Source organism: Molothrus aeneus, chromosome 3 (assembly GCF_037042795.1).
Source record: "Molothrus aeneus isolate 106 chromosome 3, BPBGC_Maene_1.0, whole genome shotgun sequence".
Classification (NCBI taxonomy): domain Eukaryota; kingdom Metazoa; phylum Chordata; class Aves; order Passeriformes; family Icteridae; genus Molothrus; species Molothrus aeneus.
Window position 1 is genome coordinate 52693538 of NC_089648.1, and position 26031 is coordinate 52719568.

The window sequence follows — 26031 nt, forward strand, 5'->3', positions numbered from 1 at the left end:
TCTGCATATTGGGATTTTCAGTTTTGACATCATCTCTTTGTAATTCCAAGTGATATCTAAGATATTAGAAACTGAAAGTTAAATCTGAGAGAATATTTTCTGCTTTCTGGTTTTACATACATTCCTTGGGTGAGGAGTGCTAATAATCCAAAAATTATATTCACCCCATGCAAACCAGGAGAGAGGGTTCATGAGATTATGAGATAGCAGTATTAAGACTTACAGGCAAGAACAGCATTTTAAAACCTTGCTGCAACTTGTGTTCCATTCATAAGGACTGACAACCTTGGCACAGGTCATCTTGCTCCCTGCTTTCACTTGCCTTCTTTCCCCCTCTCCCACTGAAGGTGAATGGGAAAGAAACAAAATCCCAAGTTTCCTAACAATATAAAAATCTCTTTCTAAGTAATTAATTTTCCATATTAATGCATCCTGACAAGAGATATGTCATCTGCAATCCTATAAATTAAGCATATGGCTCTTCTTTTATCACCTTCCTTTCTCATACCTTCCCTTTTATATAGGTGTCAAATCAGTCCAGAGGCTTTATATATTTATTTGACTCACACTGAGTTAACTGGACATGCCCTCAAAATATTACAAAATGCTGCAGCACCCTTCAAACTGCTTAGCACTTTGTCCCAGGAGGCTATCACCCATCTTCACATGACAAATATGTTGTTAACTGTCAGAAAAGAAAGCAAAAATCTCAGGTTACCACTACTTTATTTACAACCAACCTGCCTTTCCTATATGGCCATTTATATATCTAGACCCCTTTATCTTTAGCTGTATTAGTGTAAAGAGTTTGCCTGGATTTCAAATTGTGCCCTTTATGTAAGGCTCAGTGTGTTGTGCTGGGGCTCATCATCAATACTCATCAGAGATGAGTTCCAAACACTTACAGGATCTGCTTTCTCTCTTCAGTCCTTTGCAGAACATATCTCATACCTTCCATAGTCACTTCAATATCCTGCAGTTTCCACACGGAATTTTAAGAGAATCTGGGGGTTTATTTGCACCTTCATGTTTGGTGTCAAGCATGCCTAGGCCAAACAGCAGTTGTAAGAGAATGACTGCAGCATTTCATAGACACCCCTTTTAAAACTGGTTAGCAGGCTGTGCTTGACACCCATGCTGCACATATGTAGGCTGACTGCACCTGATACCATTTCATCTTTTTTATCCTCTTTAATCTTTTACTGCTTATGCCAGAGGCCTCCCTTCCTGAGAGAGAGCTCTTCCACCTCTGGGCTGCAGGCTGGAACACACTATTCTCTGCTGCAATATGACATAGACCAGCTAACTACATCTAGGCAATTATCTTCAATTCTACCACTTTCATTAATTTTAGCTCAATCTTTAGGGTGCTGTTTTTCATCTTTATTTCTTCATTTGCAGCATCCTGCAGCAGAGCCTGCAAGTTAAAATCTGTCAAGTCCCATAGTTCTAACCTCAAGCCACAACACTTGCTGACAAAGAGCCAGACTTAACATTTCAAGGTCTTCTTCAAAATTCAGAAATCTTCGCAGTTTAACAAAAAGCCTTCTTGTTTCATCCAAGGAAACAGAGCTGACACCCTCAGCTATCTTTGACCAACAGCAAACTATAACTTAAAATAAGAACAATCTCTCCCATTGATGCTTCCCACCCTTCCTACAGTGTGGCACTTCCACCCTCATAATCCATCTACTCAGTGCTATCTCTGCACAATACTTAAATCTGAGTACAGTATGTGTTTAAGGCCCAGTATCTTTTAACCAATCAAGTTTCTGGAAGTGCCTTGCGCTTTTGATAAATTCAATGTGACACTGTAAAGCAGTCCAATTTCCAGAAAGTGCTGAGATTCATCTTCTGAAACTTCTGGCAATATTATGTATTTTATATATATATATATATATATATATATATGATATCTAAAGTAGGTACATGCTACACAGTTTTAACAAGCGTAGCTAGGCTCTCCTTACTTAATATTCATGTCACAGGAGTAAAAATCCAGCCAGGAATCAAACTGTGGCATCCTGTGCCAAAGACAACTTACCACTCAGCTGGTAAGTTGGCAATTCAATTTACAAACCTGCATTCCTGCATTTTAATCCTTTGTAGAAAGGTGGTAATATATGAGCAATATGAAAAGAACTGGATTCAGATCATTAGAGGTTCACAAACCAAACACACGAAGCTTTGGAGGCTGTCCAAAACAAAATCATGCCTAGGTGCTGATGTCCGTTCAATAAAAACTCAATGTCATAATTATCCCGTCCCTGCTCCCCGAAGAGCTCTGGTGCTGGGCTGGCCCTGCCACGGAGGGCAGCGCTGCGAGGAGACCGATGGGGCCAGCAGCCAATGGCGCTGCCAGCTCACTGCCGGCTGACGGGTCATTTACAATTACCAAGCAATTAGCAAATGCACTGAAAATTCAACACTCGTCGCCGTAACACAGAATAACTCATTCTTAAATTAAAAATGTGTTTCAATAACTTCACTTTGGTTACAGATACACAGAGAAAAATAAAGCCTCCTTTATTCAATTTCAACTCCCTTTTGCAACTGACAAAATGCTTTGCTGCCTGAATCTAGCAACCAAATATACAGTTTGGCATTTCTAAACTAAATAATCTCTTCCTTATCAGTAAGTATCTATTTAACAACAGAAAAGAAGAAAAATTAAGACCTGTGATAATGATATTATAATATATTTGAAACTGTTATTTAATTAACTGTCTGATTAGCATCTTGTCCTACTGGATGGGTAATAACAAGAATTGGCCAGAAATCTATCTGCCAGGAGTCCAAAATTTTATCTTATTTTCTATATTAAACAATAAATATAAAAAGAAACTAATCTGTGACGGCTCAGTTGCACAAAACAAATATTCTTTCCCATTAATGATCAAGTTACTTGTTCTGCTCACAAGGCAGCGTAGAGCTCTCACTGCCTACACACATATCACTAATTAAAAAAAAAAAGAGCTAACTTAAACTTCTTCATAACCTCAGTTTATCTCTCCCTCTTGAAAACTGCTATATTTTCCTTAGTACATGGTATGCACATTGAGATTGACCTTCTTAAAAAGGGTAGGAAAAAAGCACAAGGTCTCCATCAGCAGTGAAATCCAAGAAGATAAAAAGAAGATCCTTACCTTTCTATATACTCTGATACATTAAAAAAAATCCTGTCTTTAAAGAATTGGTAAAAGAAAAAAAATAAGAAAAGCTACAGACTCCTATTAAAATGAGGAGAAAATAGAAAAGCAACCACCACAACAACAAACAGATGATATAAATATGTACCACTTTTGTATGCACTGGACTACACTAGCCCTGATGTACTGATGTCAGCTCTAGGTTTTCATCTTACATTTAAGTGTGTGTAAGCCGGAGAGAAAAGAACATAAAAACCCCTAAAAAGCCAAGAACAAAATAGCAACAGCAGCAAAGAAAAGAACCAAAAAATATGCAAGACTACGTGGTGTCAACTGGAAAAAAAAAGAAAACTCATGGCATTTGACATACTTCTCTCTCTCCAGAAAGATCCCAGCAACAAACTAAACCCTGTTCAAACTGTAAGGGATTTCAGAAAACATTCACACTGTGAACATAATTTCTTTAGTTTTAAAACAGCCCTTCATCCTCTTTTTGCACAAGAAATACTTATTTCTGAGGGTTTTCTCTTGCCCCTCTGTATTTACCGGAATGTCAGGAGGGAAGAGAAAGAGAGGAGGGAAACCAAAGCAACCCAGAAAAATCCTCCACAAACCTGTTGCTGTGGATACTGCATTCCTCCCATGGCTGCCGGGGCTCGGCCCTGCATTCCCACGGGATAGCGCTGGGGGCCGGGAGGGCCGTAGGACTGCCCGGGGTAGGGGCTGCTCTGCTGTGCCTGAGAATGAGGGTTATTGCCCATGCCGTACAGCTGCGGCCTCTTCATCACCATCGGATCCATCGGGCTGCCCTGTTGGCAAACACAAGCAAAGGAATATTGAAGACATGCACAGAAAAAGGTCAGAATCGTCATGCTCACTGCGGGCGAATGATACGTGTGTTTTCTCAACGCTTTACACATCAAATATTGACTCGATGTACAAACTGGCAAAATACCATACCCTGGGTTCTCTGATTAATTAGATGAGGTTTTGAGTAGTAAGTCTGGGACTTCCATTTCATTTAAAACAACTTTAGAAAATATTTTGCATTATAACTTGAGGCTGACTCTTACCTATACAGACAGAGAGCAGAAAATCTCCCAAAAAAAATTCAGCTTAAGAAATAATTAAATATACTGCTGCACACTGATTAGCATCACTGGCCTTAATGTTAAAAAAAAAAAAACAACCAAAAAACATAAATATATATAAAGAGAGACACAAACAGTGGAGAAATCACTTAACCTTAAGAAAATATCTGTTCTCTCACATCAGAAAAAAAGAGAAACTGGAAAGAAAATAAAGTTTCCAAGAAGTGCAGTGTATACAGAACACTGCATTTCAGCATTTTCCTGTTGCTTTCGTGCACACTAATAAGTTTCCAGATCAAAAAGCAAGTGATAACCCACATTTTACATGAAAGTTTATTTGCTTCCTTAATAGACCTCAGAAAATCCAAACTGCAGCCAGTGATGGAGGGGGAAGGGAGGCAAGGGAGAGAAGTTTTATTTTTAGACTTTTTGGCAGCACTTACCAAGCCCTGTAACAGTTTCAGGACAGGTGTCAACCATTGTGTAGTATTACTCTCATGTTTTATTACTGAGAACTAACTGAACCAGAAAAAATACCATACTTCGTGAAGTGCAGCCCTGTATTGTTAATATGACATCCATTTTTTAATTCCTGAGTTCTGGTTAGATTAATGGAAGAATGTTCAGGGAAGCTTCCAAAAAGCCTATCACAGTCTCATCTTCATGAAAGTGGCGAATATCCCCCTCCTTATTGTTCCCCCCCCCAAAAAAGACCTATTAATTTACCCAGCCAGCCCACTCCCCCAGCAGGAGCAGGATTCCCTCTTGCAGCACACTGCTGAACAGTTTAATTTTAAAACCTCCAATGTAACACAGCTTCTTCATGTCCTTTCTGATGTAATAGTTATTATGACAATAACTAAGATTTCCCACTCCCATCCCTGTTTCTTCTCATCACTGCTGTTTGTACTACTAACACACTACTTTTTTTGTTCCTATCCAAAATATGCCCTTTCCAAAGTAGTCACTGCTTAATGAACTATTATTCTTTCCTTACTCCAAATAGAATCCATCAAACCTCATTTTTTTTCCCCTGGCTGTCTCTACCATTACCAATACCAATTTTCCAGGAATGTCACCCAAAACTAATAAAGTATTCTGAATATGGGCACACTACACCTGAGAAGATGGAAATGATAACCTCTTCCTTACAGGAATCTCCATTCACTTCAGAAGAGGACTGCCCTTTTTTGCTACCATAGCAAATTCCACATTCACTGCTAATTTTGGATAAGTATTACTCAGCAATTTTCCTTTTATTGTTTGCCTGCTCTATAGCCAGATGAGAAGTTTCTATTTTTGCCACTAAATGTCCCTGGGTAATTTACTATTTATATTTCATACTTTTCAAAATCAATGGTTCCTCCACCACTGCAGATCACCTGATCCACAACAACATTCTCAGTTTTGGGGTTTTTTAGGCCATCATGCACTCTCACCACAGTTTCAACTAAAAACAAAAAGGCTAAGCCTTATAGATTCCTTTTAACAGTGTCCCAGGGGAAAACTTACATTTCCTCCTATAGACCACAATATTTTATCTATGTTTACTTCTGTGTTTTAATGTTCGGTGCATCACCTGTCATATTCTTCTTCTCAAACATAAATCCTTATTCAAAGTGAGTCTTGAGCTTCCTCCATTAGACGCCCATGAAGCCAAACAGCACTTTTCATTGCTACCATCTTCTGTTTCAGGGTATAATTTCCAGGTCTCATCTCCAATAACCACATTACTTAAATTCAAGTTTGATTAATTTTGAGTGGAGTATTTTCTTTTCTGCATCCAACTCTTAAATATAAACAATGCAGATAGCTACACAGCTAAAACAATCTGACATTATCCATTATTAAGACTACTTTCAGGTGCATATAAACTTTGCCAAACTTCAAGCATTTAGGCTGAAATTTTCCAGGGCATATGTATGCCTGAGGCTGAAATTCTCTGGAAAATTCAGCAGAAATAGTTCAGCTATGTCTTAGAATGAGGTCACAGAAAAATACATCGTTTATGTTCTCACATAAAACACTTGAAAATACCTCTTGAACACCATGCTTTGAGGCAGAGAATTTTAATTTCCCAGGGTGACACTGGACACTCATGAAAGGTAAGGCATGTGCCCCTGTCAGAGAGAGCACCTGAATGTCACCAGACTGGGAGCACAGGAGGAATAAACAGGAGCCCATGAGGGGCAGGGCAAGGTTTCTTCAGAGGAGTTACGAAGTATATGGAAGCTGCCTTGAATTTGCCAGACAAAGGAAGAGGGACAATGAGTTAAAAAAGCAATGGAGACAGAAGTGAGGCAGAAAGAGCTGAAGGGGAGAGTCGGAAACAAGGTCAGGAGGCGACATGGATACAGGCCAAAGAGTCTGTCCTTTGGACTAGTGACCTCCAACAGCAGAGCTTCTGTGTGTGTGTTGGGAGAGTGAGCCTCACTGCCAGTGCATCCTTCCTTCCCTCCTTCTCACCAGCCTGCCATCACTACGCTTCTCCATGTTCTCTTCAGGTCAGCCACTCCTCTTTCCCTCAGGTAATATCCTCCAATTCTGAAAGGTGGAGGGATGAAGAGCATCAGATATTGCTGTAATCCAGGCACCAGGGGCTGCAGTGTCTCGCACAACACTGGAATCAAGGAGGCTGTGGTCACTGGGAGAAAGGGACTTGGACATACTCAGAACTTATTGTGAACACTGGAAGTCAAGAATCTGGACCAAGGACTGGAGATACTTGAATATGAGAGGGCTAGACTGAGGTAGCAGTGACTGTGCCTGAACAAATTACTGGGACAATTCACAGGGACCCACCTTAGCTATCAGTGCTGCCTCTTCCCTCCTCCCTCCCAAAGACCTCAGGGAAAGAACAAACAGTAGAACATAGTAGTTCTATGATCTCTACGGTCGGAGAAGACAGACTTGGTGAGGAAACATTTCTCATCCTATGCTCTGGTAGGTCCTTATGGGGGGTGGCAAGTCATCACTGCTATTTCTGACTCCCTTCAGATTAGATCTCAACCCTCTATGCAGTGCAGCTAAAGGTGAAGACATCTACCAGTGACTCAGTGGCTGTCAACATATTTCTGCAAGGCAAAACAAAAACAAAGAGCCAGGTCTCCCCCAGGCTTAAGAAAGATTATTACTGCAGAAGTTGAGAGCTCATGGAATTAAGTTTGCCCTTGCACCATTAAGTCTGTCTCCTTCACAGATGTAGCTGTCTTAAACCCACAGCCACACTTCAATCCTCACAGGCAGCACATGTGCCTGCTCCAGGTATCCACCCAGCACAGGGCAGTGAAGGGGCCAGTGTGAGCTACTGGAGCATGGCTTCACTTATCATACAGGTAGTGAATGCAGGAGACAACTGTCCTACCATCTAAAGCAGCTGTGTGCTGCTCAGGCAGAAATGGGCTCTACCTCTGCATCTGCCACAAGTTTTCACTAAATCAAAAAAATTTCAGAATTTACCAATTTAATGCATCCTTACTTGAAATCATGGGGCTTAAATTGCAGGAAATGTTGCATATCTACAACTGCAACAACTTTTGAATTTGATGACAGAGGTGCTCTGAAAGTGTTTTCAGAAACTGTGTGTTTCAACCAAAAAATTAACAAAAAAACCCCATCATTTCTTCAATAAAGAACCGATTTTAGAATTTAATATGTCCGTGATCAGTACCACTGAAAACTCTCTAACAAAAACACAAAGTTGGTCTTAAGAACAGTGTATGGTGAGGAAGACCTGGAGCCATACACTCAACAAAAAGAAAGAAGAGCTCCTCATCAAGTACTGTCCCCATTACTATGAAGGCAAAAATTTCAATGTAACTTTTTCCAGCTTTAATGCATGCACAGTTTTCAGCTTTATCATTTCTGTAGACTTTCTGATTTCATTCCTATAGCAAGACTTTCTCTCATCCATGACATTTTAAAAACTTATTAAAAGAAGTTGCTAATTGACACATAAAATAATCTTATCTGAAAGTTCCTTTAACATTTATTAACTTCCAATATTTTCTTTAACATCAGTTCCAACAGTTTTCAAAGACAAGTTCTCAGTGACAGGATGATTATGAGATGTATCTTTATCCCTCTTTATGTATTCCTCTTTATGCTGTAGGGATCATAACCCAACCACTCCACAAGTGCTCTCTAACATCTACCAAAAATGACAGCATTGCTCTAACTGCATCACATTCCTCTAAAACCCAGCATTCATGTTTGACTATGAATGGATGAGCATGTATTTTCACATCTTCCATGCCTTTACTTTCTATTACATGCTGTAGTGCAAAGTTTTAATCACTTATTAGATTTTATTTTAGTGTCATGGTAGCAATTGATATCCATTTGTTTCTTTTCCTGCCTTTACAGAACATCCCAATTTTTCTCTAGTGCTGTTTTACTCCTAATACACACATTACCATTTTGCCAGTTTATCTAGTGTTTGCTCATGCTATTTTTTACTGCCACATTCTTCTAGGCAAGCCTAGATGGATTCTGCCTTTTGCTTCTTATTCTGCACCTCCTCTTCAACTTGCTGCATTTCATTAAAACTGAGTAGATCTGCAGTTCCTCAAAATACCTCAGTCTTGTTCTTTGCTTCAGTCCACAGAAATACCATAATTTATAACCCCTTTATAATAGTGCCTATCTCATGTCAGTATCAGATTCATTTGCACATGTACTATCAGGCTTTGTGAGAACAGAGCATTTCGTAATAGTTCCTGCCTATTATGTGCCTCATGAGCACCTTAAAACACCCAGTGGAAGGTTTGCTTATGATTTCAACAGGGCCAAGGTTTCATTCTCAGTCTTTAGATTGACAATACAACCATTAAGGTAGGACACTGAAAAACCTACACTACCTACAAATAGTAACTGACAACCTTTTTCTCATACCTGCTCCTTTTTTCAATGTTTTCTGTAAAAAAATACATAAATGTGACATTTCTGCTATATGCAGAAGTGAAAAAATTAATATTCTACACCCATTTGTAAACTCAGTATCACCACCACTCCTGCCCTCCTCCCATCCAAAACGATCAAATAAATCACCTCACCCTGAAGTACCTGCAGATTTAATTTTGCCTTTTCTAAAGTAATAGAAAAATACACTACCATTTTCTTTAGTCATTTAGCCAGTGTTTTCCAGTTACATCATCTACACTCAGATCTGAGGCAGCTTGCACAAGATAATAACTTGAGAAACAGTCTGATCAAAACCAGCTCTTACTTTTAAGGCACTACTGATGTTATGCACACATTACATATATATATTTATCCAGTATTAAGTTAACAACCAGTGTTTCACTTCTAACAACAAAATGTTTATTTGAATGATATTTATGAACAACACCAGTCACTGTCCCAAAATACAACTAACATTTCCATTTAAAGATGCCACAAAGACCCTCACCACTGAAATCTCCAGAGAGGGAGGAGTGGGAGACACTTGAATAAGGTCACAATGGGATTTAGATGTGAATCCCATTCACCTAGTGCTCTTTTCTACAAGGCAGACAGAGCAATTCACTAGAAGATGAGTATTTACATGAGAGATGTAACTACTTTTCAAGTGAAAGTGTGCTTTCTTGTTTAAACAAAAAAAAAATTGAAAGAGGCATTAGTTTGGCTGACAACAGCAAATGCAGCGATTTAAAGCAACTATAAGCCACAAAGCATCCCAAGTAATGCTCCATCATTTGTGCCTGTAACAAAAAAACATGAACTCAACACTCTCAAGTAGGCTTCCCCTCAAACTCCTAGAGCTATGAATACAATAACTCTTTGTTTATTCGTTGATCTGCAGCCAAAGCTTCTGTCTCCATATTAAAAAAAAAAAAAAAGGAAAGAAAAAAAAAAAAGAAGAAAACACATCTCTGTATAAAAACCAAAGCCTTGAAACCTCATAATAAGTAAAGACAGCTGACAATCGGTTACCGACATTCCAAGAAAGACAGGCATGGAGCTCTCAACTCTATGTCAGGCACCAAGTCACAAATTTATCGCTGAAGATAATCACAAGTATTCACTATAATACAATGACACAGCTGGCTTGAGGATGGAACTGCAGAAAAGATAATCCACTCCTAGATAATGTCATCATTTGTATGAACATGTACAAGGACACCTCAGCCAACATTTTTACGTGACAAAAGAGGGAGTATCAAAACAACTCTCATCAAGTGTGTTTCAATATCCATTTAAGAAAGTTGCAAGCAACTATTAAAAAAGTACGAATGTACAGCATTAAATTCTAACATTAATAATAAAGTCTGAGAGGTGAATAGTAAACATGCTTTCTATCTTTTTGAAAAAGGAAATCTACTGTCTCTTTTACTAAAATTTTAATTTTAAAAGGCAGTTGCACAAACACAATAAGTAATAAGCAAAAACAAAAAGCTGAGTTCAACATAAGTCTATGATGAAAGAAAATCCAGTAAATGAAGAAGCACACACTAGCAGAGTTTTAACATAAATAGCCATTTTGCTTGTCTTAAAGGCTCTGCATAGTGTCTGATTTCAGCTGCAGGGAGACATCAGAAAGATTATTTCCCACTCAAAACAGAAAGTAAGTAATTAACAAGGCGAAAGAAAAAAAAACATCAAAGCTATGCCCCACAACTAATCAACTACTACTTGCCTAGACCATTTACAAATAATTTATACAAGCAACTCTTTCTGCAGGGTGAGGTAGAAGGATATACTGATTTTCAGCCTTCTTCCAAGCCCTCTTGAACACATACAACCCAAAACCTGTAAAACCTTTGTATCAGTCATTCTCTATTTATAATTTTGCATATAGATAAAACTAAACAACTACTAAATTAACAAATCACAACAAACATTGCAAAGAAAAGAAACCTGTTTTTAATGAAGTGTACATAACTAACCTCTTCAGTTGCCACTACAAGTGCATGCAAAGGTTAAGACAACATCAAGAAGCAATTATACACATTAACACAGCTGATGGCCAAAACAATCCTAGGTTTCTGAAAAGTTCACATGGGTATACAGCCCAGAACCGCTGCCCCTCAAGTTGCCTTTGTCATTGCCAGCTACTGACAGCTAATAGGTTACTCTGAAGTCAGCTTAATGTGTGTCATCTGTCCTCATCACACCTGAACATTCAGTTTTCTCCTGTAACCCACTTTCCTAATATCAAACTTTTTTCCAGGAAGTACTCAGGAATTATAGTCCTGTCTTTAGGTTAGTTTTCTCCAACTTGGATGCCTCTGCAAAGAAGGATGCCCACTTTTCTTCAGGCATGCAGAAGCTCTGCTCCCCTCCTCACCAAGTCTGCAGCAATTTCAAGCACAGCAGAATTCAGGGGTTCTTTAAAATGTCTTCTAGCAAACTTATCTGCCACTACAGAACAGGTCACTCATTCCAGCTGCTCCTCCTATGCGCTGCCATGTCACGACCACGCTTTGGCTGCTCCAATCCACAGTCCAGTCTGAACCAAGAACTGCCTGTGTTGGATGGCTTTGCACCAATACAGAAGCTTTGGCACTGGAGCACAGTCAGACATGGACAGAACTCTCAGTCTGGCATTTCAACTGTCAAAATAGCAACCCCCAGCAGGAAAGCAAGGCAGATAGCAAGGCAAAATAGTAACCTAAAGTTCTCAGGCTAGATTTATCACTGGATGCCTCAAAGCTTTAAGGCCTCCTCAGTAGCCAAGGCTATGGCTCAACAAGGAAGAGAAAATCCATTCATAAACCCAGAAAACCAAGTTTAAAAAAGCAAAGCCCCACCCAGAATACCAGTTACTTCTATTTTGTCTGGCAATGAGGTTCTCAGCTTCCTAGACAAGTAAACACCTTCACTCACTGTGCATGGCTGCCATCTGGAACTCAGAAAAAAAATTCCCTTACCTACTTTGTACAGCTCTTACACAAACACGGCATTAGATGGACAGAAAAGGATGTACTAAAAATAGTGTCTGTCAGCCAAGGAATAGAGAGCACTGCCCTGAGTGGAACGAGGGGGGCTCTGCAGGAAGGCTGCCTGCAGAGAAGTATTGCAGTAAGAGGGGGAAAATGCACAACGTCCTAAATATAAGTGACGGGGGGGAGGGATGTAAATGGAAAAAAATCCCACATCCACTTTAAATTTTAAAGAAAAAACTTCCTAAGCTTAATATTCATGTGGATCTGAATACACTTTTTCAACTACTTGGCTTTACTCACAGATATAAAATTAAAAGTTAGATGTATTCAATTGCTGGAGAGAACGCTAGTTGAGAAAGTGACATTGTGGACACTGGGGATGACAGAGTACCCACAAAAAGCTATAACCAATCACATCTAGGTCACAAGCCAAAAGTACATACAGTTAGCTGCAGATTTTTTCCACTCCCAGTGATATATATAGTTCTATATTAACACACACACACACACACACACTCAAAAAGGTATGCTGGTCATATATCCTCAGCATTTATGGCAAATTATTAATCAAGTCCCACCTGAAACAATTTGTTAAATTGATTTTAATCACTGGGCCTCTCATGTGAAGCTTTGTATAATCAGCATTTCATTTACAAAATTAATTGCCTGATTGATTCTCAAGAGGCAGTAGCTGTCATTACACTGCTGTCATAACTTTTGAGTAGGGGTGTCACAACACTGAATTCTGACAGTATGAAGAGCACTGCTATTTAAAAAATGAGGGCGGGGAGGTAGGGGGGAAACAAATACAGTGATTTCACAGAATTGCTCTTTAGCCCGATAGAATGTTAAAACCATTTCCCAGCAGTTTCAGCCAGCCTCCCTGTTTTCCATTCATTGAATAATGTGCTACTCAGCTATTCAGTATCTTTTCTTAGAGGCAGGTTCATTTAATTCAATTTTATCATAGTTGCGGTTGCATAAAATGAGTTTGTTGTTGAATATACAAAAGATTTAATCACAGGCCACTCTTAAGGTTATTTGTAGAGCAAAGTTTGACTTTCAAACACATGGAACTTTTTTCCACATCCTAAACCTTCAGGAAAGCTATTTTCAATTAGGTTTATTTTTCTGGTTTTTATTTTTTTGCTGCTGTTTTTAAACAAAGCAAAGCAAACCGTAACTTCACAGAACTTATCTAGGAGCTCCTTTAGAAAGCTTTTTTTCCTCCCCTTGTCGTATAAGCTGTGTATAACCCTTGGAGCCCTGCCAGAGTAGGAAGCAAAGCTCCTATATTTGCTGTAGTTACTCCTATAGCCATCACCACTATATTCTTGGAAAAGACCGGTGCTCTGGAGAGGCGGCGCAGGCCAGCGGTTAGGGCACTGAGTCATGAGACAGGACTTCTATTCCTGGCTCAGCAGCTGACCTGATATGCAAACACGAGCACAACACTTCACCTTCCTGTGACTGCATTTTCACTCTCATAACAACAAGTCCTATATGCACTTTTAACAAGGAAAGCCACAGGATGACTTTGGGGAGACTGATGTCAGCTATTAGGCAACAAGAAACACGACTAAGAGTCAAGGGTAGGCTAAGGGAGGAAAAAACCCCAAACCTCTAGAAGATATTGAAAAGGAGAAATTGCATCAGTAGGCTGCAACAAGATACTCTAAACTTTCAGAAACCTCCATTCCAAAGAAAAAAGGTCCCTAGAAGCATCTTTAAAAGAAGTGGAAAAAAAGAGAAAAGATGACCTTAAATTTCTGCTGCTAGATCACCTGGAATGGTATTAATGCCTTTGAAAAAAATCACCTATTTCTAAGATAAGCTCAAAAATAAGCTCCTGAACTGCTCAAATTCAGCCTTATACACTAGATTTCATCAAGTGTTCATGAATGAAGCAAATGTAAAATTTCTAGACCATGTTCTGAGATTACACTATTACAAAAAAAAAAAGCAAATGACATCTCTTCAAATCTGAATTATACTTACTGCTGGTATTTGTAATTGACCTCACCAGAGCAATTCCAGAGTAAATCAGAGTCCAGGTAACATTAGAACCTAGCAGATATTTTAGACAACGCAGGCCCTTTTCTCTGCCTACCCCCCAGTTCTTACTCTCATCCCGAACTACTGTCAAATATTATCTTCCATTCTTCTCTGCAAAGTGCTCTGCCACTTGAGTGGCTTTATGCAATTTTCTTCTCTTTTTGCAGGTGTCTGAGTAAAATTGGGGAGGAGGTGAGACATGGACAGGGGCACACCAAAACAAGTATCATTGACAAAATTGATAGATTACTGAAATAAAGATGCATAAAAGAGTAAAAGTATGGAAAACTCCACCAGGCAAACAAAAACAATTAGCTGTTTTCCTTTTCCATAGCCATAACATGAAATTTCAACAAAGGGAGGTTCAGAAAGTTCTGTCCATACTGAGAAATATTTGCCAAAGTTTTAAGCTATCTCCTTCTGCCACACCACCAAGGGTTCAGAAAAAGGAGAGAATCAGTCACCCTACTTACAAGACAAGATAGCAGACTGGGACACTAAAAAGCAGTGCAAAGCACTGATTTTCTGTATTTGTTGGTTTCTAGCTTCACAGCGGGTAGCTCACTGATTAATTGAGCATCTTCTCTTTTCAAGCCTAACTTTTTTTTTTTTTAAATAGGTAAAAATGGTCTTAATTAAAATAAGAAAACAGGGGAAAGCCCCTAGCTAGAGCCAATTTATGCAGAATTCCTAAAGGCATATATTTAGCATCAGGGTAATTGGAATGCAAACTTAGCTCTATAACAGAAGCCCTGTCACTTCTTCAACTGCCAAGAAACTTCTCTTGTAACATACTTTCTATATTAAAACTGCTTCCTGTAGAGGCTGAAAAAACTTGGTCACAATAGTGCAAAATTTTAAGTTACCTGGAAACAAACCAATTCATCTTTTTTTCACCATCATTCCATAACGATCTCTGTATCACACTGGCAAAAATAAAGTGTCCCAGTTAGAGACACACAAGCAGCATCAGCTCAGCCCAAGGGTCTGCTACAAACAGCTAATGAATGTGGAGCTATACACCCATATTGTGGAGCTGGAGCAATAGAATCTTGGTGAGTACCTGCCTGTGATTATTTTTCATTTATAGTGGCCTTTCTCATCAACACAGACACTGTCAGCAGAATGGAACTAACTTCCTGGGCAGGGGCAAAGCAAACAAAAATTCACCAGCAACAGGTGATTTAAAGCACTAGAAAATAGGGGAGGGGGCAGGTTGTAAGTAGCTAAAATAAAAATCGAAATTAATCACCAGAACAAATTACAGTTATGAGTGGGAATTTTCATTATTGACTGAAAACCTTTAATAGTTAAGTTATAAATTAGAAGAAACAGTAAACTGAGGGTTGAAGCCCTTGTATCACTTGAAAGAACAATGTGACTAGAAACCATGAATCCACACACATGCCTACAAGTCACACCCACTCTATTGTATAACATAACTGATTCCCAAGTATCATTTTACAATTCTGATTAGGTCTTACAAAAATCTTGTTTATTAAATTGCTTTCTTTAGGCATTCATAACTGCTAATTTGTTTCCAACTAAATCATGTATCATCTGAAAAAGACTACATTGCAACAGCAAAACGACACTCCTGGGATTACATTTCATCTAGATTTTAGAATTAAAAGGACAAAAACCAGACGAGTGGTAAATTTCACTTTGAAGGTAGTGGTGGTAACACCCCCTTCAAGTAATTCTAAAACTACTGGGGCACTTAGCATGTAGCAGCTGTACCGAAACAAACATAGCAAGTCAAAAACTCAAAGTATTAAGGGATCTGTTAATCCTTGAATTTTAAATTTCTATAATTAAAAAAAAATCTATCAACGTATATGTAGTATACAAACATTGTGAAAGCAAAATAACTTTCTGTTATTATAATTTAAAAGCTATGCTGATTTTAAAATACTGTCAGCTCTAATTCCTACATGTTTTAAACAAGCTTAAAACTTTGCAGAAATTTGGGAATGACTTCCTAAGAATTCTAGAGAAATGACCTCCAAAAACTGCATCTCAATGTTGATATGAAGTTCACTGTGGCTCACTCAGGGTCAAAAAAATCAGACCTGGGTTTCAACCACATCAAATTCTGGTTTATCTTAGAGCCTTCATTTATTTCTCAAAACTGGCAGAAGTCACTAAATCTTCATTATTCTTCTTGCAATCACAACAAATGGGACAAATTCTTCCACAAATCCTGGCAGACTACGGAACATCCCAGAGCATCTCAGCTCAAACACATGCGTATAACACACATCTAGGTAAGTGCAGAAATAAAGAAGTGGGATTAACCATGGGTATGAACACCTCTGCAACAGATCATTGTAGGATGTTCAGAATTAAAGGCATAGTTTTAGTATAACTACTATCAAGAACTTTCACTTTCTATAGAAAGAAGATGTGTTTTCAATATATGACCATAATTTTCTTTTAATATCACATCATTTAAAATTAAATTAAAAATCAGCATGTGAGACATATCTGGTCTGAGAAATATGAAAGCAGGAAAGATGATCCACTTCTTCAGTATTTCTCATCCAAAAAAATATTTATTTAACAGGGAATCTGATAATGCCATATTCATAGAACTGCCTTCCCTCTCCCACAGCAGAAACCATTATATTTTCAAATTCTCTCTGCCTGAAAACTCTTGGCTTCTTTCCACTTTTATGCCTACCTCTTATTTCCCAGTCCTTAAGAGAGCCCACATCAGCCATCATGCAAAAACACCAACACAGCTATCTAAACACACTTCAAAGAAACTTCTTTATTGTTAGAGAGGATCTTCAGGATTAATGAGCCCCCTTTGGGCACAACCCAAAACAGAGTATTCCCAACTTCCTAAAATTACTAAATCTAGAACAGAAGTAAAATTAACAATCAGATTAGATCAGAAGGAAAGAGAAGGGAATCACTACTTCATAAACACTGAAGCAGTACAGCTACAGGGAATCTTTTCTGTAAGTCTGAATAAGCTATTTCTGGGGGCAACAGCTATTTGAGTATATTTACATCTAAACCTTCTCCAAGGCGGCAACTTACATCAGCACCTTCCTGCAGCTGTTGAGGGCTCAAAGACAGTCCACTCAGTCAAAATCACTTGGCCAAGTCAGAAAAGGTCATTTAGCAGCAAAGACAGATGTTTCTCACTGACATAACCAAAAGGGAAAATGAAGCAAACAAACCCAAAGACTCATTTTAGCAACAAGGTATCTGAAATTCCAATTTCAGGTATTGTTCCCTTTAGAAAGATGCTATTCATCTGACATTCATTTGCAACCTTCAGTTTAGATTAAAGAGCTGCAGATACCACACGTAAAATTCTGAAACATATGTTCCCTTTATTCTTCAAAGAATATAAATCTTTACTTAAGGCCACACTGTTCACTTCATATTTAACCTGACATTTCAGCTAAACCCAGCTCTTCTGCTGAGTACTATCATTTCTTGAACACATTCTTCCACTTCTCACTTCTACACTCCTACCCACAGTTGTTTTTCTTTTTTCTGCTCAGCTCTTTCATGCAAAAAGAGATTGAATAAAAAAAGGAAAACTGAAACTGGTTACACACCAGAAATACTGTCAAAGTATGAAAATGAAATGCTACACATTTTTAAACCAAACTGCTCAATGCTAAAGAAGAGGAGACACTGGTTACAAAGCCAACACAGAAAAATAATCATTTCAAGAAGAAATACACCTGAACAACTGACAGCCAGATAAAATTAAAATGGGATATTACACTCAAAAATACACAAACATCATTAGACTATTTTGACAGAAAACACGGAGTTTCCCAACAACAGAAGTAACTCAGAAACTTGAAATAATCCTGAAGGAATCCATATATCCTCTCACACCAATTCCATGTAAAGTTCAGCTTGCACAAAGCTTTGGGGAGAGAAGGGGAAAGAGTAAGCATAAATAATTCTTTTTTGCTCAGTCTGTTACTACTACAGGACAGATGAACATCTGCCATGAATGTTAGGCCTGCCTTATACTGTCTCAGAGCTGACAGATAGATTAAATGACCTGTTAGTGTCACTTCAAGCCCTGCTCTTCTATGATTTGGAGATTATTACATCACCTCTATTTTATTATAAGGTTTCTCCCATTTCTGCAATTTTTCATTTCAAGTCATAATCCTCAATTTCTAGCAAAACTAGACCATATGGACATTACAACACTACAAACATACTAAATACATTGATAAAAGAAAATTAAGGGAATAAAAAGAGGTATATTTTTCAAACCAATCTTTTCATAGGGAGTAAAAAAAGATATGTAAGAAAAACTGATTCTAAGTAATTTATGTTGATATTTGCAGAAACTGTGAAAATACTGTAAAAAATGTTTACATATTTCTGGTTTTGGGGAGATGTAAATGTAAGGATGAGATGAGCTGTGTGCTAAGCAGCAAAGGAGATATGGGGAGAAGAGAACCGAGAAAACAGCCAACTTCAAAGCACAATCCATGTGAATACCTCCCTCTAAGTACCCAGCTGTGACTGAAGCAGGCAAGAGACATCATCCCTACCAAACATACCTTCTACACATCATCACCCTTCTCCTGACTACACTACACACCAACAGGGCTCCTGCACCTTCCCCTTCCTCTGAATCCAATTTGAGTAGCTCCTTGCACAATTTATGCCTAGCAAGTCAATTATGATCCTGTCTTGTGTAAAGATCAATAAATTTCAGCAGTTCTCCAAACAATTAACATTTTTGGAAGCAGTTTTTTCAACTTCATCAAGGAAGCTTCTTTCTGTGATCCATGGAAATACATGCAATTAGAGCCAAAGTACAACAAAACTCAAGGAATAATGAGAAACAGCAGACAAAAAGTGTCCAACACAGAACTCATTAGACAGCCACACACTATTCCACCTGTTGTGCTGTACACCAAATACTGGTAAAATCACAGGGGGGGTGAAAATGCAGATATATCCAAGCAGCTAGGAACATGAATTCTGATCCCTCTTTATATCCTATTGTTATCCACAACCCAGGAAGCTGTTAATTGGCCTAAGTAATTGGTTTAAATACCCAAGTCCCATTATAAAAATATACTATAAAAATGCTTAGACACTTATCACAGCCAAGAAATTCTTAACTAAAGTTCAAAGCTGAAAAGGCACAAGGGACTTGTCTACACTGAAGTAAAAAAATGCATAATTATACCAATATAACTATCTCAGTGTGGAAACTTTCTCCAGCATAAGAGTACCCTCTCCCTCTTAAGCTTATGTGGTTTGGAAGCAGAGTAAGATAAACCATAAAAACTCTTATTCTGGTATAAGAGTGTCTCCATAGGGAGTTATATTGGTATAATTATAGCATATAATTATAGCACATAGTTTTACTGTGTAGACAAGAACTAGATGCCCAGTCCACATATATTTTCTAGCAAAACAAATGGTTATCAAATTCCAATAGAAGCACGCAAAATACTTAGCTTTTATTTTTGTTTGATGCACCTTCTTCATTTTAAAGTGATGAATTACTTCAATTAATCTTCCTTGAAAATGCTTTTCTCTCTACTATTCTATATGGTAATAAATTGTTCTTCTGGTGGAGGCATTGTAAACTAACACTTTGAGAAGTCTGCAACATCTCCCACACTGATTTAGGCTCTCATATAAAGCAAGTGGTGAGAAATCAGGTACAAGGAAGGAATAAGATGCTGTTTACACATTTGACTGTTAGACTCGCACCTTTTATAGTACATCCCCAGCCACTTTAAACAGTCAAGTGCTTCAATAATTTAGTCTCCATCCTTCTGACAATTTCATTCTCACCTCATTTGCTATAGAAGTTAAAACATTTCAGTCAACCTTGAGGAAGCCGTGCTTCCTCCTCCTCCTTCCCCTGTACACACTGGGGGAAAAATAGTGTATCTGAAAATCATGCCACTAGCTGAACCTCAAATTATAAGAGAGAACCAAAAAAGAGACAAAAACTTTAACACTACAAAAGACTCCTCCAAATTTTTTGAAAACAAGCAACTTTTCAGAGGATACCTAACTCCGAAACCTAAGCCTAAGTCAAATAAACTGACGCCCTTTGTGAGAAAGATTCCTTAAAGAGGATGCAAACAAAAATGTGGTTGTGCCAGCCTCCAAAAAGTGGAAAGCACTGACATCCTGCTACAAAGATACCAGTGGAATTATTAATCACAATAATACTTCAGTTTGGGCATTTGAAATACTTTACTAAGAAAGGCTAAGTGAGCCTAGAGATAATTAAGGATTATGGTACCCATTTTTCAGGATGCGTGGGTAAATCTCTTTAGCAAATTGTGGTTTTTCCTCTTTAACTATTTTGAAAACACGATACTGCCGAGAAGAGCTCTATGCAGGATAGGCATCCCTGTGTTTTCTTTTGTCCTAAACAATTTCATCCCTCAGCATACCACCACTTTCATCACCTTGGAACACACCCGCAGTGTTCAGAACAAACCTTATTTGCTTTCACAACCACCGTCCCTCTCGGTGGCAGAGATCTCCTGGCAGGGCTGCCCCTTCCTAACTCCCCATGCCCAGCACAGCCCCTCAGCCCCCCAAAGCACTCACTGGGTTTGCTACTCTGCACAATGCCCCACAGAGAGGCCCCCTGGAGCAATCAGTGGGGGGAATGTGGAGTCACAGGAAGCACCAGTGCTGGGGGAGGAGGATCACCACAGCAGGGAAGCTCCTTCCCAGAGGTGCCCACTTCTCTGCATGCTGAAGTGCCAGCAGCGGGTAAAGAGTTTTCAGTGGACTGTGAAGCAGCATCTACACAACAAAACTGCTGCCCTATTTCCAAATCAAAAGCTTGCATCTATGTACAGAGGAAATTGCATACCTAAGCATGAAGGTCAACTGATCTGGAAATTCATCCTGGTATTTTCAAATTTGCCAGTATGCCAGTATGTCTGCAAATATGGTGGGAAAAAATAAACAATACTGACAGTTCTTACATGCAAAAATTTGACATACCAAAAGAAAAGCAGCAGCAAAAAAATCTCTGAATAGGCATTGTACAAATGACAACAAAATAGAAATGTATCGAGCTTAAGCAGAAATGGTTATGAAAACCATTAGTTCCAACAGGTTATAGCAAGACAAGAAGAGGAAGCTAAGTTAGTTCAGAACTCCAACACAAGTCTGGAATCATTTGCCTTTATGAAAACACTGTAAATAGTGGAAGGAATTAATTTCACTTGCCCTTTGACATCAACACCTGAGCTTATCAGCTTAGCCTTTCTTTAGAGCAAGGGGAAAACCATGAAACTTTAGGAGCATGATTCATTAGACCAGAACTACACATCTACTTTAGGATGAGATGATTCACATGAAGATCTGACTATTTTTTTGCACCAAAGATACACAAAAAGATCAGGTACAAATGCCTACAGTACATATGGTTACATGAGTTCCACCCTTGATATCATATTTTTCGAAGATACTCACAGCTTATTTGGCCACCGCAATCAATGCATTCTGTATAATTATTACCCTTGGGGAAAAAAAAAATATTCTCTGCCTCAGCTTCTCTCCTCTTAAGAGAGGGATAACAATGGCTTCCTGCTCCAGACAAATGTTAAAAAATTGCCTGTCATTATTTATAGACTAATTTTACACTCAAGAGGCAAAGTAGGAGGAGTTTAGGCTGACAGAACCACCACTTGTACCACCACCAAAGGGGCTGTCATGGCCTGATGCCTGCCCTCAGTCGAACTAGCCATATTCTCCCTTGCTTTACCTCTGTGCTGCAAATATTATGCTGCAAGTCAGATCTGCTCAATGATCTGGCTGAAAGCTAAACATTCACAGGTCTTACTTGGCAGGATTAGTTTTCAGACAAATCTTCGAGCAGAGCGGATGCGATTCACCTTATGACACAAGGGAAGCAGCAGGGAGCTGATAAAAAGGTGGGGACTGGTCTTAACAGCAGAAGTGAAGTCTTAGATCAGTTTCAGACAACCATCAGACTCTATAGTGGTGCAAGATCTTTTAGCAACACAAAACTGGATGAAAGAGTACTCAAGGAGTGTAACAAAAGGCTACTGAAAAACGCAGAAATAAACAAATTAGATTTTCAAGTTTTCTTCAGTTTCCCCCAAGAGAAATTCCGGCTTGGTGTCTACACAAAAAGCAGATGTCCATTTGGATCAACACCTATTTTCCTGTGCATTTATGTGTTACAAACTTTCTCCTGGTAATTTGCTCTTTGTTTCAGCCTGTGATCCTCAAAAGCCAAGGACAAAAAGCTGTCTTTCTGTGGAATACCCTCGTGGACCTTCTGATCGATGTACATAGACTGAACTCAATTTAAAAATATATTTGCTGCTTATTCCCAAGTATTAATCTAAAAATGACAAACAAAACACGTTACTGAATGCTCAGTATCAAACATTTGGGGGAAAAAAAATGGGAAAAAACCCACCCCGTCATGTTCACTGTCTCTTTGGATATATATATATATATATATATATATATATATATATATATATATATATATATATATATATATGTAAACCCACTTCTGGAGAGGAAAATTGCATTTCTTTCTACTTCTACTAGGCTGAGATAATTTGCTCAAGTAAGACAGACAACCATATGCGAGACCAAGAATTTCAAGAACGTAAAAATGTCATCAGAAATCATAAATATTTGAACCTTCCATTATGATGCCATGACTAGCTGCAGCCTTTAAGAAAAAGCATCTACTTTCTTCTTCCATCTCATCAAGGAAGACATCAGCCACAAGCAAATGAAGAATTTAAACTGAATGTTAAAAAGCAGGAGTAGAGAAAAGAAACACAGAGGGTAAATCAGACAATGTGGGATTCTTTTTCCAGGCAACAAGATTGTTGCAAATAAACATTGAGGTGTAATTAGAGGCAAAGCAACAGAATTTGGAAACTATCACACAGGAAGAAACTGGCCTCAGTTCTTTCTTGAATTACTAAGCTATTCTTCTACAACAATGGAACCTTAACTCACTTTTGAAATAGGCTTCATTCACCATCTTCGTAAGATAGATCCCCTCAAATGAAATATGACATTGTAGAATAACAAACAACCATTGCTGGCACCCCAATCTTCTGAGGAGAATTAAAAGGAAAGGAAATCTATGAAATGAAGTATCAAGTTCTATAAAATTGTATAGAACATACCTAGTACACCACATCACTACTTCATATAGACAATCATATGCCAAGTGTTTCCTCTCCTCAGTTCCAGTCTTTTCTACACTTTCCACATGTACAGCAACACCACACTTGAATTTTCATGTAGACATCTTTTCAAATATATTTTGGGGCCAACAGATTTTTTTTTAACCACACCTGTCAGCCAGGTAAAAATTATGCACATCAACATTTACATTTCAGCTTGGTTTTGTCTCCTTTGTTTGTTTCCTTCCTTCAAGTCTGCTATTGCTTAGAAGATCAGCAATAGAGGAACCTGAAACAAAAATACCAGCACCATCACACATAGATAACTACTTGCACAGTTTTTACTGTTACACTGCCAAGTCTTGTCAGGATTTGGGGGCTTGCTTGGTTGGTTTTTTAGTGGCTTTTTTTTTCCCTTTTTCTTAAATGCAACTTGACCCCTAGTCACTAGGAGAGCCTGCACAGGAAGCTGGATAGTGAAGACACTTTCCCTGCTGCCACTCTTTGCCCAACAACTTTTGTCAACTTGGAGGACAGAGGAGCAAATACTAGTCAGAGAGATGGATGGGTACCTGGATCACTCAAAAGCTATTTTCTCAGTGACTATACAGTCACACCAATCACTCTTTATACAACTGTTAAAATTGCAGAAGACAGTAAGGATGACTTTCCCATCACTCTCATGACTTGGAAAGTGAGAAAGACATCTTAAGAAAGAAAAAGAAGTATCACAAGACAAAGGAGCAAAAAATTTGGATAAAACAAAGTACTATGACTTTGGGAAGAAAATAAATGAAACAGATTAAAATAACCCACAAATAAATCTTTCACTCACTGAAGGGGGAAATACAGAGGAAGAGTGTTGAGCAACCACACCACACAACAGAGCTGACACGTAAAAACATTAGGATCTGCAGAAAAAGTAGAAGACTGCATCCACCATTCTGTCAACCACATTCCAACAAAGTAACAGCTCACTCAGGCCCTCCTCAACCTTGCTCTTAATGAGAATGTGTATTGTTACTGTTGCTATTATTATTGAAATAAGCTGAAGAACTAAAAGGAGGAATGTGCGGCTATGCCAAGTCTTCCCCGGACAGAGAATCCCTCTCCATGCTTGTTCAAACAGCTGCATTCAGCAAGTTTCCTGTGAACAACCAAATCCCTAAATGTCCCAATATATGAAACAACCAGTCCATGTACCTAAATCTAAAACTTTTCAAGGGTCTCAATTAATCCAGAAAATGTTCTGATTGCCATCAGCAATCACATATAAAACCCTCAACAGCTTAGACTGAAGTAGCCTTTAGACTTTTAGCTAAATCTTGGAAAAATCTTCGAATATTGGCCTCTACTCCAACACCTTGATCACTTCAAGAAATGTGAAACACTTTGTTTCATACGCTGCTGCCCCATCAGTCCCTCCTCTTTAAAGGAAAAGTTCAATTAAATTGGGAACTTTTCTTCTGAATGATTTTAAATGGTTTTTTTTAGTTGTGGTTGGATCTCAGTTAGTGTAATTGCTATTTATATCAAAACATTAAAAGGTCTGGTTATGGGGTTTATTAGAAAAGTAAAATGTGTTTTTAATACTTAAAAAAACCCACAACAAAATACTCCATAGCACTATTTCCATTTGTATTTGCATACCACATGTTCAACAACAAAAAGAGCATTCTGCAGAAAGTTAAAAATCTCAGAAATGTTGCTGAATTAGTAGCTCCTACAGTTTGTTAGTAGGAAAACCGGCTCTGTGCCAGGCTGGAAGTGGGGGGGCTATCACAAGGGATGTGTGTTAGCTTCGGGATTTAAAAGAAAAAACACATGTATTGTAAATCAAAACGTAACATACAAGACAAACAAACGCAGTATCTCTTTGCGAGCAAAATTTTTAAATGTAAAAGAGGTGTCAGTTAAGATGCTAGAAACACTCCACACGGTGCTGCTCCTCAGATGCGAAGGCAGAGCAAGGCTTCTCCCTTCTCCCCAAGGCAGCCGGGCCGCCAGGGGCCATGGCTGGACACGAACGCGGTGCCCACACTCGCCGGTCCCACCGGTGCGGGCCGGGGCATCCCGCGGCCGGGAGCAGCGCCTGGCCCGCCGCCCGAGCGGCGAGGCTGTTGAAAAGCAATAGATAGCTTCTGGCAGCGGCAAAGGGGAAAATATTTTGATCATGTGACGCCACACAAGCGAAGTAGTTCGCTTCGTGTGTGCAACTTGCACAAACGCTGCCACCGGCCCGGCACCCCGCCGCCCCCCCGCCTTTCCCGTGCCCGCATCCCGCCTGGGAAATGCCTCCATCAGGCACCGCTGCGGCAAAACAGCCAGCGGCACCCACACACCCGGCACGGCCCACGGCCACCGCGGGCCCGGCACCGAGAGGGCACCTCCCGCACACAACTCGACCTTTCTGCCTACAGGAAGGGACAACTTTCAGATATAAGTAAAACTGACACGTAAAATCATTTTGCTACTGCTGGCTAAAACAGCCTCAAATGTACCTACCTCTATTTTTCCAAATATATTCCTTTAAATAGCTTCTATGGCCAACCATAAACTTAAAACAGCAACAGCTCTGAAGAACATGCTTATTAATTTTCTTTGCTTGGGAATTTCAATCAAATAAGAAACATCAATTAAAAAAAAAATTCACAAAAGCGCAATTATTTTCCATAAATCA

General features: G+C 38.9%; 1 protein-coding gene across 4 annotated transcripts in view; it reads right to left on the reverse strand.

Annotated features, from left to right (window-relative positions):
* Positions 1–26031, reverse strand: part of ARID1B (AT-rich interaction domain 1B) — a 325159-nt gene that overhangs the window by 288664 nt on the left and 10464 nt on the right. For all 4 annotated transcript variants that reach the window (XM_066546937.1, XM_066546936.1, XM_066546938.1 and 1 more), the window contains exon 2: positions 3764–3958. In XM_066546937.1, the coding sequence (XP_066403034.1) occupies positions 3764–3958 (195 nt within the window). The remainder of the gene's footprint in view (positions 1–3763; positions 3959–26031) is intronic.